At 39.3% G+C, this 16,230-nt stretch overlaps 1 protein-coding gene across 5 annotated transcripts in view; it reads right to left on the reverse strand.

The window, feature by feature from the left end:
- Positions 1-4,817: 4,817 nt before the first annotated feature.
- dym (dymeclin) overlaps positions 4,818-16,230 on the reverse strand; it is a 55,728-nt gene continuing 44,315 nt past the window's right edge. For all 5 annotated transcript variants that reach the window (XM_022762827.1, XM_022762823.1, XM_022762825.1 and 2 more), the window contains one exon: positions 4,818-9,192. In XM_022762827.1, coding sequence (XP_022618548.1) covers positions 9,043-9,192 — 150 coding nt within the window. In that variant the 3' untranslated portion in view covers positions 4,818-9,042. The remainder of the gene's footprint in view (positions 9,193-16,230) is intronic.

Consider the following 16,230-nt stretch of genomic DNA (forward strand, 5'->3'; position numbering starts at 1 on the left):
GAAGCAATCAGTCAGGGGGAAAGGTCTGTCAGAGGGATCGTAGAAGTGACTGCAGACGCACACTACCCCCACCCCCACTCCCTCCCTCCGTCTCCCTGCCCTTCCTTTTGTGTGTGTGTGTGTGTGTGTGTGTGTGTGAGACTATTCTCCAGACTCCAGGAAGTAGCCAAATTTATCTAACCGTTTTCCATTTCAGTCCGGCTGGAAGAGTGTCTGCATTTTAGTCTGCACCAACGTGCAAGACATGATTTTATTCAATATTTAGCAGCATGACGTATGAGCCACAACGCTTGTGTCTTTACTAATTTCAAAATCCTACTTGCATTAAGTAAAACTAATTAATATTAAATGGTGCAAGCAGCTGCATGGGCCAATAATATGGCCTGGTGTTGAGGCCTATGACTGAATCCTAGGGACTGTGGGATGTGAACATTATTGTTGCAGTGAAGGGAGCTGGACTTAATGGTCTACTCTGTAAAACAGGAAAGGCCTCAGCATGGTTATTAATGTTTTCTTTCAACCCACCTCTTGACTTTGAGAAAAGCTGCAACACCCTCTATCCAGCAAGTAACACTTCAATTTCTATATCTTGTTTAATTATATGCCCCAGTTTAAACTGCAATGTCTTAATGGAACTTCTAATGTCACCAATGTATGTATTAATAAAACATTGGCATAGAGACAGAACTGTTGTGCTCTGCATATGGTGGGACAAAATGAACAGATAAAATACACTCCCCCGCTCTCCCAAAACAGTCAGACTACCCTACCTTCATCCAAAAGAAAAATTAAAATAGTTTCCCCCTTTTCTGACCACCCCCACCCCCCCCCCCCCACCCCCACCCTCTCTGCCCTACAAATAATTTTTGTATATACTCCCAGCTGGGTGATATGACATTACATCCCTTGGGATAATATAAATTAGTCAATGGTTAGATATTTTGTCTGAGTTTATATCGAGGTATCTCTACCTTTGATATATCTAGCTTTAGGACATTATGGACAATTGGCTTAATTGGCTTTTTGGCATTTTTGCATTGATGTGATGTAGTACCTTGATTTGTCAGATATTGTTTTGTTTGCTGGATTTGCAAAACGAATGTCATTCCTACCTGGTTATTTGATCCATTTGCTGTTTCACCATTTATCTTTCCAGAAAATGTACTATATCACGATCTATATCAAAATTATAATTCATTTATTTTCATAGACTACAAACTGTAGCCCTAGTATCTGCTTATATTGTGTATTACCAGGACTTTCTTTCCACACATTTTTTCCCCATTAAAAATAAATAATCCCACAAGGTTTGATACACTTAAGTTCTATAAAACTGAGTGAGAAATCCTCACTTTAGCCTGTCATGTGGTCCACACAGCTGATTCAAAAGTGGGCATGCAATGGGGTAAAACAGCATTATAGATAAAGACGGATGATTAATATTCTAGATAGCAGTCCTGGCCTTTACTATAATTTATTGACACAGTGACTGCTTCCAGACAAGGGGCCATGCATATGCAATTAAAGAGGCTTATTCTATTTGAACCACAGTGCTCAGAACAGGGTGAAGATGGCACACAGGGAGCTCGTCATTGCTAAGATAAGAACAATAAAAATAAGACAACTTTAATTAAAAAGATATGAGACTTTTTTCACCACTTGCACATCTGATAGCTTGTCAGGAAAGAGCAAAAACACCCACACTGGTAAATGTCACTGCATAATTAAAATATAAAAATTCCTGGGGGGGAAAGTGAGAAGCCTTACAATATTAGCTGTGGATTTACCTGTCTCACACTCATTTTAGCCAGCTGGCCTTTCAGTGAATTATGACTAGAGGTCAGAGGTTTTCACTTTCACTCTTCTCTATTCTTTCTAAAAAGGAAATTAATGAGTTTTATTCCCGAGTCAGAATATTTAGTCAAGATTTGTCTTGATAGTTTCCCCTGAAAGTGAAAGTGAGTATAATATAATCTGACCTGACAGCAAAAAGATGCCACTGGCAGCTGGGGATGAAGCCCACAAAGGTCTAAAAGCTCATTTTGTGAGTTCACAAAGTTAAACAATACAGTAAGGTAGAACAGAGAAGCTCCAGAAAAGCAGTAGGGCTAACAATTACTTTCATCATCAATTGTTTGGACTGTAAAATCTCAGAAATCCCAGAAAATAGTAAAAAGCCCAACAATGTGGCTTTTTGCCTGACCTACACTTCAAACTCAAAAATATCCAGTTTATTATCACATAAGACAATAAAAGCAACAAATACCCCCAAGTGAGCTGCTGGAACTAAGGAATATTTGCCATTTACTTTTCTGTCCGTTGACCAGTTCACCATTCAACTGTTTCATCTTAAAAAAAAGCAATAAAATGTGGTATCAAAATGAAATATATAGTAATATCCCCAGACTATAAAAACATTTCCATTTAAAAGCAAGGCCACATCTCATAGGAGCTCAGTGATTTTGTGACATGCTAAATTTAAAATGTACACTTGCTGAGCAGCTAATACCGCTTATGAATTATTAATCAAAAAAGAGCAAAACACACGATCAAAAAGTAATTCTAGAAGGTGCCGGATGCAAATAAACCCCAAACATTCAGACAAATAAGCCTACATGCCAGCAGTTCCTGTTGTAAAGTGTTATTTAAACGCTGACAGCCTTAAAAACATGTACAGTCATAATCTCTCACTATAGTTACATGAGTCAGAGAAATACACAGCATTGGCAAATTGAATAATAAATCTATTACAACATGTGTTATCAAGTGTTCCCTGTAAATACAATGCAAGTATGCCCTTACCTTCCAATATGACCGGAAACATGAAGCAAATTAGCAACATACTGTCATATGAAATCAAATGAAGGAATGCAAAGGTCTGTGTCCTAAGGCAGTGCCCTCCCAAAGGGTTTGCAAAAATAGATCTGAGATGATTAATAATGTAAAAGAAAAAAATGTTTCTGCTATGCAAATTCACTTTTCCCCAGTCTCCCTTTCTTCATTGTGAAGAAACCCTCTGCAGGCCTCGAAAAAACTTTTCAAATGAAACAACATGAGAGGGCAACATCACTCTCACTGAACCGCTCGCAGCTCATAGATGGCCTGTGACAAGGGCTTGCGGAGAGGCACCGCAAGGCACTGAAAGAAGTAATGGCACATTTATCCTCTCACAAATGAAGAGTTTAATTCATAAAAAAAAATAAAACTCACCCTTGCTTAGTTCAGTACATACAGGGTTTAGCTGTATGACTGGTAGCTTATACCTTATGTTGCAAACAGTAGATAGATACTGCTGTGGAACTGACATCAGACAGTAACCTTTGTGACTTTATGACTCTTCTCTGCTTGTGCTCCTGTTACACAAAGTTTTGCTATTGCGACACAGCCAAAGTTAGCATTAACAGCTGTTTACTTACCGGTCTGGAAGAAATGTTGCAAGTTCAGCATCAGACTTCAGTCTTTCACTCTCCAAGAGCTGTCTCCAGAGGTGGAAGGCAACTGCGATGCTAATTCTTGTCTCTATCACTTCTTTTCTTCTACTGAAGTTAGCATGCTAACCAGCTAGCCCAGGTCCATGTAGTCACTTTTCGATAGCGACACACTGTAGCCTCCAGTCTGCCATGAAGATGTAGCGCTGCTCAGAGGGTGAATTATAACTTCTTTTATTATGGAGACAACAATGAATCACAAAGTCAAACAAGTAATAAACACTGTAACTCTCCAGTAGACATGTTTGCTGTTTCCTTTTTGGAGCTTCAAACACTCTGGTGAGACGATTTAGTCCAACAGCAATTTTTATTAATTTTGATTCTTTCACCAGTTCAGCCTCTTTCAAACAATTCATTATGATTTACAACTTTTCATTCTACAAACCTTACAGGGAACAGTTCAAGACTTCAGCATCAACTGACAACAGTTCATTATGTTGTATGAGAGATGGAAGCTGGAACAGAAACATATCCCCAGCCCGCACACAGTAGCCAGTAAATAAAAAGAAACACCATAATACAATATTAATTACTTCAATCTATCCAAACTTTTCAAATGGATCAAATTGAAACTGGTGTTGTGTGATGCATCAATGGATGTTTTATATCCCTATATACCCCCATCATACATTTACATAGTAGTTAAAAATTAATAGGTAGCCAACCATCACAAGTAATTATAACGTACTGGGAAGTGGCTGGTTGAAACAGTCATGAATATACCAAGACTTTTAATTCATATCTTCCTCTCTGCAAGATCATTTCTTTATTTAAGAGGTTTTGGTGAAAAGAAACCTTTTCAGTGTGGGATTCATGTCTAAAAGCTATTGTTTGATAAAACTTTCCCCAGTGGAGGGTATAGAGAAGGTCATTTTACATTCACGTTTCTTTAGCCTGGTTTTGTGCAGGGATTCAATTTGTGACATTTTATCGAAGTAGCTGGAGGACTCAGTGACCCATTTCCCTTTATAGGCCATTAGAGTGAAACAATTTTGAAGATCTGCATACGTGTAAGTGGACTACATACAAGAGAGCCAAGGCCAAATGGTGATAGCAATGTCAGTCAGTCTCTTTGTCCATCCAACACTTTGGTCCAGAAAAAGATATCTCAAACCTAACGGTGAGACAAAAAGCATCACAATGCACTGGGCTTTGAAATGTAATAAGCACATTCATGCTCTCCAGAGGATACACTTTAACAAGCTAGGAGCTTTCTTCTTAGTTCAAATTTGGACAAAAATGTTAACTTTGAACATAAAACATATAAAACAGCCCCATTACTGTTTAAAGGAGCTATTTCTAAGTTTTCCTATTGCTACATAGCCAGCGTTAGCATTAACAGCTGTTTACTTACCAGTCTAGAAGAAACGTTGCGAGTTCAGCATCAAACTTTATTCTTTTATTCTCCAAGAACTGTCTCCAACGGGGGACCAAAATTTCATGGCAATCCATCCAATTTTCACTTAAAGCCAAGAACTGTATCCTGCTGATCGCATAAGTGGAAAAGGGGGATCACCAAAATGATCAGGATTCATCTTATGGGGACCATAAACAGCAAAATTCCATCTATCCAACAGTTGTTGAGACATTTCAGTCTGGACCAAAGTGATGGACCAACAGACAGACCTTGCCATCCCTAGAGCTTACATTGTCTCTGTTTCTTTATTTCTTGTCTTGCACAGCTTCGATCTTGTGATGCGTCAATGTAAAAAGGTCAACAACTGATCTGACCTAGAAAAAATTTGAGCAAGGTAAAAAATATTTCCTAAGGTGATTTGGCCAGAGATTGTTCACTTCCAGTGACCTGTGACTGGTGAACACAGGCTTTCTTGCAGACATCAAGATCATGATAAGTCTGTCTGTCTCTTCTTTTATATCCGTCAGTGTGAAAATTTGGTTCTGTTTTTCCATTGATGGATCAGCTTATTGAAAGACTGTTTTCATTCCACTGGAGATTTGTAGGAAGGAATGACAGTGAGACTGAGCGTTATCTGTTTTGTCTGACAGTTTATTTTTATATTTATATCTTACTCTGTTCTGTTTTCATGCTGTGAGCTAGCTTCCCCCTTGCTGTGACCTCATCCTAAAACCACTGAGCCTAATGACCTTCCATCGTTACTGTAGTGATCTGTCATATTAATGAGTTTGGTGTCACTAGGGGCAACCAGTACTTAGTACAGAGCCACTTCAGCAAACTGGTCTCCAGCGCCCTACTTTCTACAACACTCAATAGACACTGATCTGGGTGTGACCTCTGCGTCTGGAGTCACGCTGCAATGCAATCTCACCTAGACCTTGAGGAAAACGTACCAGCCTCTAAATAAAATAAATAAACTACCCATCCCAGAATCCCCTGCTCCATCCATCTTCCTGCTGTCACCTGAAACGGGAGCCCATGGTAAGGTGATCCCGCACCATGAAGGAACAAGGAGGGCCATGTCACTTTGTGAAAACCTCCGCTCAACCATCTGGCACTGCTATAATAGAGCTGCAAGCAGGTGAGAGTCGGTGCAGAGAGACAGAGCGCCTCAGTCTCCTCGAGCGTGAAGACTCACTGTAACCTACCAACGACCTCATGTTGAAAATGGGCCATTCTTTACATCAAATTGCATCTATTATATTGTCCTTGAGAATAAGAGAATTTCAGGCATGAAAATCAATACAATAGAGACGAAAGGCATGAAATTCTCCCGGGAAGTGGGAGCTCCAGCGACACAGTGGGTGCCATTGTGCTGCAAACCCCCCCCTCCCTCCTAAGTGGTTTCATGCCTCTGTTACTGCTGCCTCTGCAGCTATGACCACAACAGGCAACAATAAGACATGAGATACTTTCAGTGCTAAAGTTTATTAATATTCTGTGATGCAGATATCAACAGTTTGGACAGTTGGGCTGATTTTTCTTTTGTGGTGTTTGCTGTACAGAGGTACACACACATTGTTGAAAGCACTGATGATGTCTAAAAAGAAAAAATTCTCAGCTATTGTATGTACAAACTGTTGTAGTTATGGTGTCTCAATAAAGTTGACAGATCTGTCTCTGCCAATAGAAACCCATTTAAATTTCTTAACTTAACCTAAAAAAGTAAAATAAAGTCTTGAGTTTACAAGATAAATCTGACTGGTCTTGAGATGATTAATGAGGTACGATAGAAGAAAAAACATATATTATAATTTTTCGGACAAACAGTGAGGAGTTCCACTTCTTCAGACCTCTAAAAACTTTTCAAATCAAACTTATGCAGTGTGACAAGAGCCCATAAAAGATATTGCTTTGCTTTAAAGGAATAGTTTGACACTTTGGGAAATATGCTTCTTCGACTTCTTGATTTCTTGAAGAGAGTGACACGAGAAGATTCATACCACTCGATATTGAGCTAAAGCTAGTAGCCGCGTAGCTTAGCTTAGCATAAACACCGGTAACACAGGGAAACAGGTAGCCCGGGTCTATCCAAAAGGCAAAATACACTTACCAGCACCTCTAAAGCCCAGTAATGAATACACATTATATCATGCATCAACAAAGGCTGTGAAGAAAAAGTCTTAAAGCTAGAAGACATGGATGTAAACAATACAGGAATTTAAATGTTAGAAAACATAAGCTTTGCAAATGTTTTATGAGGCAGGAAATGCACTTGACAAATTTGTTAGACCTGAAGAATGCACATGATGCGTTTTGGTGAGTAATTATGTAAACATCACTTTTGTTTGTTTACGAGAAAACTCCACAGAACACATTTAATCTGTACAAAAAAAAAGAAAGAAGCAAGTGCAAAAACTGTGTCATTTTATAGTGCGTTATGTATTTGGGCTATTTCTTGGCCGTGTTCTGTGAACACTGTGAACCACAAATTGTTGTTTTTAAACTTGAGTTTTTGTGCGGATTAATCAAGTGAGATGTAAAGTGTAAATCAGAGCTTTAGAGTTGTTGGTGGGCAGATTTCTTATCATTGGAACAAGCTAGGCTAGCTGTTTTTCATGGCTGTTTTTTTTGTTTTTGCACTAACCTGAGCTGTCAGTGCTGTAATATTTCCATTCACTGACAGCTCCTGTGTTGCCTGCCTGACATAATCCACGAGTTAATGCAACAATTCGTATAAACCTAAAAAGATGACAAATCCAATATACTCCACTTTTAAGTCTACATTCTGCCTGAATGTTGGTGTTTCACTTTGCTTAATAACCATGTGACACTTTGGTTGCTTTGAATTATTATTTTTATTTAAACTCCTATGTTCAAAGTAATATTTGCCACAAAATGACAGCTGTTGTCATATAATATGTAATAATATAAAGCCAGTTTCCCACCTGGGAAGAATCAAAGTATAGTACCACCGTTTCGCTTTCAGAGTAGTAGTCATTTCAGTACTACTACAGTTTATATTTTGAGGGGCTGAATATATAAAAAAAACAATATACATGAAAATAAATAATTTCATACAAAGTCTCTAGTTAAACATGCAAATAAAGTGACAACTGTAATTATGCACAATAGGACAGAGGGGTTTAATGACTTGCCCCAGTTTGAGCACTTGCCTTAGGTTACCGTCAGGAAAAAAAATGAAAACGACAAAGACAGGGTAAAGTCAGATAAATGGGCTTGGAGCAACAATGAAATCACATGAATCAGAGTGACGTGGATTGCTAATATTATCCAGGGACTGAAATTAGGCATTAATTAAACTGTAACTCAGTGTGAGGGTATTGGAGGTGGCCACAGTGGTGGGCTCAAATCTGAAAATCCTGCATGTTGCAACACTGCATAAGACCTTCTGCTGGACATCAGTTCTCTTTCTCCGACCAGTTTTGAACTTAATTTCACAAACACAAATCTTTTATACAAACCCACTGTATTTGGAGAACTGTGCATGGTTAAAATAAAACACTAATTTATGCAATAATCATACTTAAAATTCTGTATTTTAGAGGATATTTAATAAAATGTGTGCTGTGTCTTCGAAGACACATTGCCTGTCTTGAATATTAAGTCTGTACTACTTCTTAGCATTCAGTGCAGCAGTAGATGAATGTTCACTAGAGCAGTGTAACTTAGGTGCATATGTTTTAATTGACCTTTTCTTTGTAAGTAAGAAAAAAATGTGGGATTACCCACCGCCAGTGTCCTGAGCTCCTCACAACAACAGAAGGTTTTACAGAAGAGATGTGACTCGGCATGTGCTATGGAACCGGGTGAAGCTGCTCAAATGTTAAATAGGTATTCACTACAGGACTGACTGTACATGAGTGGGTGCTACCGTGTGAACTGTTAACCAGTGCAGATGAAGCTTCACAGTGTAGAAGCAGAGGAATTATTAGGATATGAGGGGAAAAAAGAGGTGGTGCTGCAGAAAAAGAAAGAAAGAAACACCTTTCTGTACAAGGTCGAGGCACTTTCAAAGCAGCGTGCACATACTTATAAAGGGTAATGCACACACACCCACCCAAACACACACTCATACACACACACACACACACATGCTGTCAGTCTTTTTTCTTTTTTTTTTTTTCCTTTACTGAACGGAGATGGAGACACACACAGTCAGCTGCAGAAGGTGTTTCAGCCAGAGTCCATGCTGAACAGCTCGATGCCATGCGGGCTCCAGTTGAGGCCGACTCCAGAGTTAAAGACCAGGGACCAGACGTAGGGGATGAAGAAATCCTCCGGCTGGTCTTCCTCCACGTACTTAAATTTGAGCTCCGGAAACTTCTGTTCACACAAAAAGAAAAACAGAGAAAGTTGTTAGGAAAAGAAGAATGTTCAAATTCAAAAATGATGCTGTCACAATGTTAAACCTACATGCTGATATTTGCTATGTGAACACACTGACCTTTTTCACAGCAGACATTTTGATGAGTCATAGTAAGAACAACATATTATTAATGAACCATGCCCTTTTCTGTGTTGCATTTCAGTGTTGCAGATAGCAGTCAAAACGCACCCTGATATTTAATGGGGTGCACTTGACAGCTATGTTGATTGACGATGCATTTTAGCCACAAATGTCTAAATGAAAGGTAAATAGCAGTGATTAAAAAACAGCTGGATAAGTGAGTATGAGCTGCTTCAGATGTTGTCCATCCATAGTTTGAGGGCTTGTCAGATGACTTAACACTTCACAGCAGTTTGTAATACAATGAGGTTTAACAAATCATTTTATCATCTGCTGCAACGATCGCCAAGTAAACGGTAAAGTTAGCCCATTCACATACTTGCACATATTGGATTTGGAAACACAGTATAATGCCTGATGACGCTTCATGGTGCTGTGGAAAAAGGCCCCTGAAGTTAATGAGAGAGCAAAGTTTTTTCCCAAAGTATTATTGGTCCTAAAACGGCCTGTGACACCAACACCACTGAGAAATTGCCTCCAACCACATTTGATACTTGTAAAGTGCCATGACCAGTGAAATGACGTCTGTCTTAGATGGATGGAGGTGCGGCTACACAGGTAGGTTAACTTGCTTAGGCCACTCAGTAATCACTTTTCATCAGGTACAGTATTTTGCTGGCAGATGTAATTCCATCTGTCTGTGAGGTAAATTTGGTTACAGCTGCCTGCAGGACAGGTATCACTCTGTGGTCCAAATACTGACCTTTTAATGGGCTGGCTAATGTAGGAGTGTTGTTTTACAGAGCAGTCTGTCAGCCATTCTGACCTTACTGTTTGTAAGTGCTGACGCTACATCCACACTAACAAAATTTAGTTTTAAAGCACATCACTTGTGCTATGTTTTTATGCCTGGCCTTCAGGAAACACTACTGGCCTCGTTTTAGTTTGAAAACTCCTGGAAAACAACAATATGAATAAGAGGACTTTGGCTCTGGGAATCAGTGATGTACATTTTTTGACATTTTGTGGACCAATGAACAATTAATTGTAAAATCAAAAAAAGAATCAATAAATAGTTGCAGTCCTAATGGATTATATAAGATGTTGTTTTATTTTGTCGTTTTTCTTCTCCATCTGGTTAGGACAACAGATGAATATTAGTGTTCTAGGCTCATTTATACTTATTTCTTTCTGTTGATTAATACACATTATCACTGTAAAATAAACGGAAATAAATAAACCAAAAGAGGAATTCGGGAAAAAAAGTAAAATCCAGGATTAGCAAAAACCTAAACAAAATCCTGCACATAAAATGAATTAATTTTAAGAGCTCAAAACTAATCCTGTTACATATACAGAGAGGAAAACAGCTACAAGTAAATTTGTTTTTATTGACATTTGTTTCAGCACATTTCATTTATAATAACTTAAAATAATAACTTGAAAATTTAGCAATGAATTAATGTCTGCATTGCAAGTGCAATGTTTGAAACTAATGATTATTTTCATGATGATTCGATCTAAAGATGATTTTCTCAATTAAATTATTTTGTCTATAAAATGTCAGAACATAGTGGAAAATGTTGTGTAATTTCAGACAGTCTTGTCAGACTTGTCTGGTTTTGTTCTACCAACAACCCAAACCCAAGAATTTTCAATTTACAATGATACAAAAGAGAAAAGCTGGATCCTCACATTTTGAGAAACCATAATCAGAGAATCTTGAAGATAATTGTTCATTTCCTGGTGATCAACTAGTTGATTAATCGCTCATTTTGACACAACCCCCCACTGAAATAGTGGGTGTTCAAGTCTTTTTCCCAATTTGCCTGAAGCATACACGAGCCCACCAACCAGCCTAAACCAGGCTTCTGCCAGACCACCTAACAGCAGGTAGGTAGCAGAAGAAGAGCATCAATAATACAACGGTACCTCATTATATCCTCCTGTCTACACATGCATGTATATGCACACACGCAGCCAGTAATCAGTCTGCGGTGAAAGACAGACGCTGAGGGCCTTTATGTGATGGTCCGAGTCCTGTCTATTGACTCCTGGCTGGCTCTATTCACAGCCACACTATCGGTATCATAATGACATAGACAGAGGGGCTACGGGGTCACAGGCCATATGCCAGGCTACTGAGGCTAGACCACACACACCACCGCCATTGTGACAGCTAGACACAATACAGGAACTCTATTATCTGGCTGGTATTTGTGTGTAGGTGACTGTCTCGTGGACAAGCTTACCAACTCATCAAATGTTCATATGACACTGATGGTGACAGTTACTCAAGCCTGACTCACTTTCACTTCTTAGCATAGTTTTTAGTCTTTCATTTTAAGATGGAAATTGATTTTCTAGCAAAAAACAAAACAAAACAAAACAAAACAGAAGGCAGTTGAGCTGATTAATGTCCTGCCATAATCACCATGATATATGAAACATAACCAGTTATGCTAATTAGGTAATTAAGATAATTAAAGCATTAATCAGCAAATACTGCAATGTCAACATACTTTGCAACACATCTCCATCTTAAGGCATTAAGGAATCAAATTTCCCCCTCATTAATGTAACAGTGCTCCAAAAACTAATCATCAGGAAGTTGGTGGTGTAAGCAGTATGTGTCATGTAATGTTTTGAAGTTATCGTTTTCATAAGAACACATCTATAAGGCGACAAAAGCCACTGTAGAAGTGTTGCACATAACAAGTTTCCTAAGTGGCAGGACATTAAAAGAACAATATTGCAGCTCTTTCAAACCATGACTGGATTGTGAATATGAGGAGCACTTCATCGCGACCTCTGAACGCACTCTCAGTTTACAGGAACCGGTGAGACAAATCAGAGCTCTACTTTAAAGCACGCAAATGGTCTTTTCTCAGCCACTGCTGCATATATTTGAATGCTTTGTGCCTTTGTAAATGAAGGTATGATTGGCCTAACATCAAAAATGACTGCATAGAATTCTTTTCAACCCTTTACATAATTCAACATTTTCCCCTAAGATCAAGTATGTTCCTTTCTTAGGCCTCTGGTTTATTGTGTCATGGAAAGGCTATTGATGGGAGATAAAGAAATTACATATGTACGACAGCTAGACTGGCTCTGTCCAAAGGTTAAAAAAAAATGTACCAACCACCAAAAACCAAAGTATAAAAACTACAATTTGTGGTTTTTATGATGGTTTTTGTGAAGGTCGATTTCGTGGCTTCTAGATTCAGTTTTACATTTCTTTTTTGTACAGACTTGCAGGGTCCCCATTTCCTGCCCTCATGCCAAGCTAAGATAAACTAAACTAAGCTAAGCTAAACTAAGCTAAGCTAAGCTAAGCTAAGCTAACCTAACCTAACCATCACCTCAAGCTTCATACCTAATATAGTATACCTATTATATAAGATAGATGGATAGATACTTTATTTATCCCCTAGCAGAAATTCAGGAATGTATGTACAGATATGAGAGTGGTATTGATCTTCTCATCTAATTTTCTGCAAGACAGCGAACAAGAGTATTCCCCAAAATATTTTATTACCCCTTTAATGATAAAGGTTGTTAGTGTGGTCTTATATCAGTAAAGCAGGCACTATATAATCTCACAACTTGCCAAGAGACTGAAAAGTAAGTGAAAATGATGCAGCTAGAGCTGCTAAAACAAACATCTTTTATCCAAATGAGTGTTTCTCAAGACCTCAAGTGCCTACTGGAGGAGAAATTATGAACCTAAACAGCAGGAATATAAAGTCCCCTGTGCACCTTCGACCACTTTCACTAGATATTGAACACATAATGCGAAAAAAGAAAAATGATCCCTGAATCACAATGGCCACCATTTTTCCTCTTACTTTTATATTGGACAAGGGTCGCCAGGGGATTTGGTGCTTTGGGAAGTCTTGGATATCACTACATGTAGTACGGCTCACAGCAAAAACGACCCCTTCAGGCTCCAGTGCTTTCTTGGAAAAATCGGAGCATCTAACACCCTAATATTATCCCTGTCCCTTATTCTGTCCATACTGCGGCTTCCTCTCTTTCCTCTGGCACTCTGTTGCCTCCTCCCCTCCTCTGTTTTGTTCTCAGTCTGGCAGCTGTCTGGGCCCAATTGGCCCAGGCTCATATCAGTTAGTTATGGGTCTTGGCGGGTCAGGCCCTCGCCCCTGAACACAGACTGACTGGCTGGCCTCATATCTTCACTCAGGACTCTGTGTTCCCTTCCCTCCTCTGCACGCTGCTGTGCTGTCAGAGCTCAGCCAGACAGAGAAGAATGCGGCTAGGGAGCAAATATGAACTCAATACACACACAAATACACACACACAACACACACACACACACACACACACACACACACACACACACACACACTTAGATGCAGGTACAAAAGCATTGGAAGGTTATAGAAGTCATAAGTGCAACAAATTACTCCTTGATAAAACTTGTAGTAAATGTACAAATGCTGGAATTTCATTGTGTATCATTGTAAACAAAGGGCTTGCAATTAGTCATTCACTTCAATAATAACCATTGGTGATTTCAGGCCATGTTCACAGTGATGTGGACACAAAATATCCTGTGTAAGTATCCATCAGGCCCAATATTTTCAGATAGTTTGGTTGAAGTTCACTGTCTTCACTTCCTATCCATACTCTTTATTAGTGCAACTATTGGATGGACTGCTCTCAAATTTCGTGCAGACGTTCATGACCCCCAGAGGCTCAGTCCTAATGACTTTGGCTATCCACTGACCTTTCCTCTATCGTCACCATGAGCTAAATTTTTTTACTTATCTAATAAAATACATCAACATCTTATGATGGATTGGCACAAAACTTTGTACAGACATTCATACGCAGCTCCCACATGAAAAATCTGAATGACTTTGCTGATCTCTTGACTTTTCCTCTGGTGCCACCATGAAGTTCACACTTGTGGTTTTGAGTGACATATCTCAACAACCTTTGGACAGATTGCTATGAAATTCGGTACTCACATGCATGTTACCCTCAAGGTGAAATAACTTTTCATCATCTCCATGATCAGGTCAAAATTGTAATTAGTCCAGTACTGGGGATTATGACAGACATACCTGCAAAACTAATGACATTCCCATCAGCCTCCGCAGTATGAACATACAGTGTAGCCTCATAGAGCTGCTAGTGGTTGTAGACATTATATAGACAAAACAATGTATCATGTTTTGAATGAAAATAGTTGCAATATTCATTGATTTATTTGGTCAATTTATTAAATGTTAAAGCAACATTTTGAAATCATATTTAGGTATTGAAGATTGATAGGAGCAAAATTTAAGGTTAACTAGCTAAAAGGTATCACTAATTTCTACTACCTGGTTACAATAATCTTAAAATAATTTATTTTCACACTCTGGTTTTATTGCACGAGCCTTGTTCACCCTAAATTTGAGTTGTTGTCAGATGTTTATTGAATCCAGGACTAAAGATCATTCGGTAAGACAGGTTGTGTTACACGGCACGATCTCAAACAGGGTTTTCATAAGTTACTCCATTTGTCTGAGAGAGGCTTCAGAGTGAGAGACGTGTGGGAAAGTAGTACTGACCAGCCATCAGACTTAAGATCAAGGCCCAGGTACTGAGTAACAGCTGGTAAGCCCCACCCCCACCCAATCACCCCCCTCCGTCCTGTCCTGAGGAGCCAGAGAGTCTGTAGGCTATCGCTGCTCAATAAGGCAGATTTCAGCTGGTCAGGCTAAACAACACATTCCACAGGCACTGCCCATGAGAGCCTCTTAGCCTCACACACCCTGAAACAACACACACACATACACAAAGAATGAGAGAGAGACGGTTGAGTGGCGAGGCACTGAGGATCGTCCCTGGGGTATTTACCACCTTCTTTAAACCCTTTCTTTCAGTTGGAACCTAATTTACATGTCTACGTCTTTGTGTAACTGCTTTTAGGTACTTTAAGTAAACAGGCTTTCTGTAGTCTTGAGTCTACAATTCTCCCTCACCTAAAACGGCATAGTTGTGTTTTGTCAGTAAAATATAAACAAAATTATTTACTTTACAACTGTCACCTCCGCCCATCAAACAGATTTCCAGATACTAAGGTGCATGTCCACACTAAGGCGGATCAATATAAAAATGCAGTTTTACATGAGAAAATGAATTGTGTCCACTTTCAGGTAGCTGGTAGGAAAATGGCATCCATTGACATACATTGTACTACTATTAAATGTGAATATTACCACAGGATAGAGTGACTTCACCAATGAATGAAAAATGAAGTTGAATTACATGCTTGTACTCGACTTGTGTTTCTTTTTTTTTTTTTTTTTTTAAGAGAGGAACAAACATCCTTATGTCTCTTTCCTTTCAGCCCACACTGTGCACGCACAACTGACCAAGACACCAATACTCCTTCTAAGAGCTTTTACTGAGTAATTAACAACTTATCAATGAGTCCACACAACATTAATCCAACCTATGGATTTTCGCGTTGGAGGCTGAATAGCAGAATGAGCTCATAAGATGAAGAGAAGCGAGAGGTAGAGGGACAGCTGTTTGTTTGAGCGATGGTACCATCAAGCGGCGGGGACTTCTCCCCGAGGAGACATTGCCCAGATATTCTCTTCGCTTCACGGCACCCTGTGGAGCTGGAAAGCACTCAGATGTTGGAGAGTCAATGCGAGACTCAACACTTCTGCACAGAAACAAAGACTGGCACACATGGCTGCACACACAGTTACACATCTGAACACACCAACGCTCACACACAAATTAAAATGGTCATCTGCAAACGTGCACACACACACACACACGGAGAGGATGATAAACACATATGCACCTATTCCAGCCACAGCTGAGTGCGCGAGTGTGTGCTACAGGTACAGCAACCTCGCTGAAGGACATGGCAGGGTTATCCACAT

This window comes from Seriola dumerili, unplaced genomic scaffold, assembly GCF_002260705.1.
Source record: "Seriola dumerili isolate Sdu_G_001 unplaced genomic scaffold, Sdu_1.0 BDQW01000450.1, whole genome shotgun sequence".
NCBI lineage: Eukaryota > Metazoa > Chordata > Actinopteri > Carangiformes > Carangidae > Seriola > Seriola dumerili.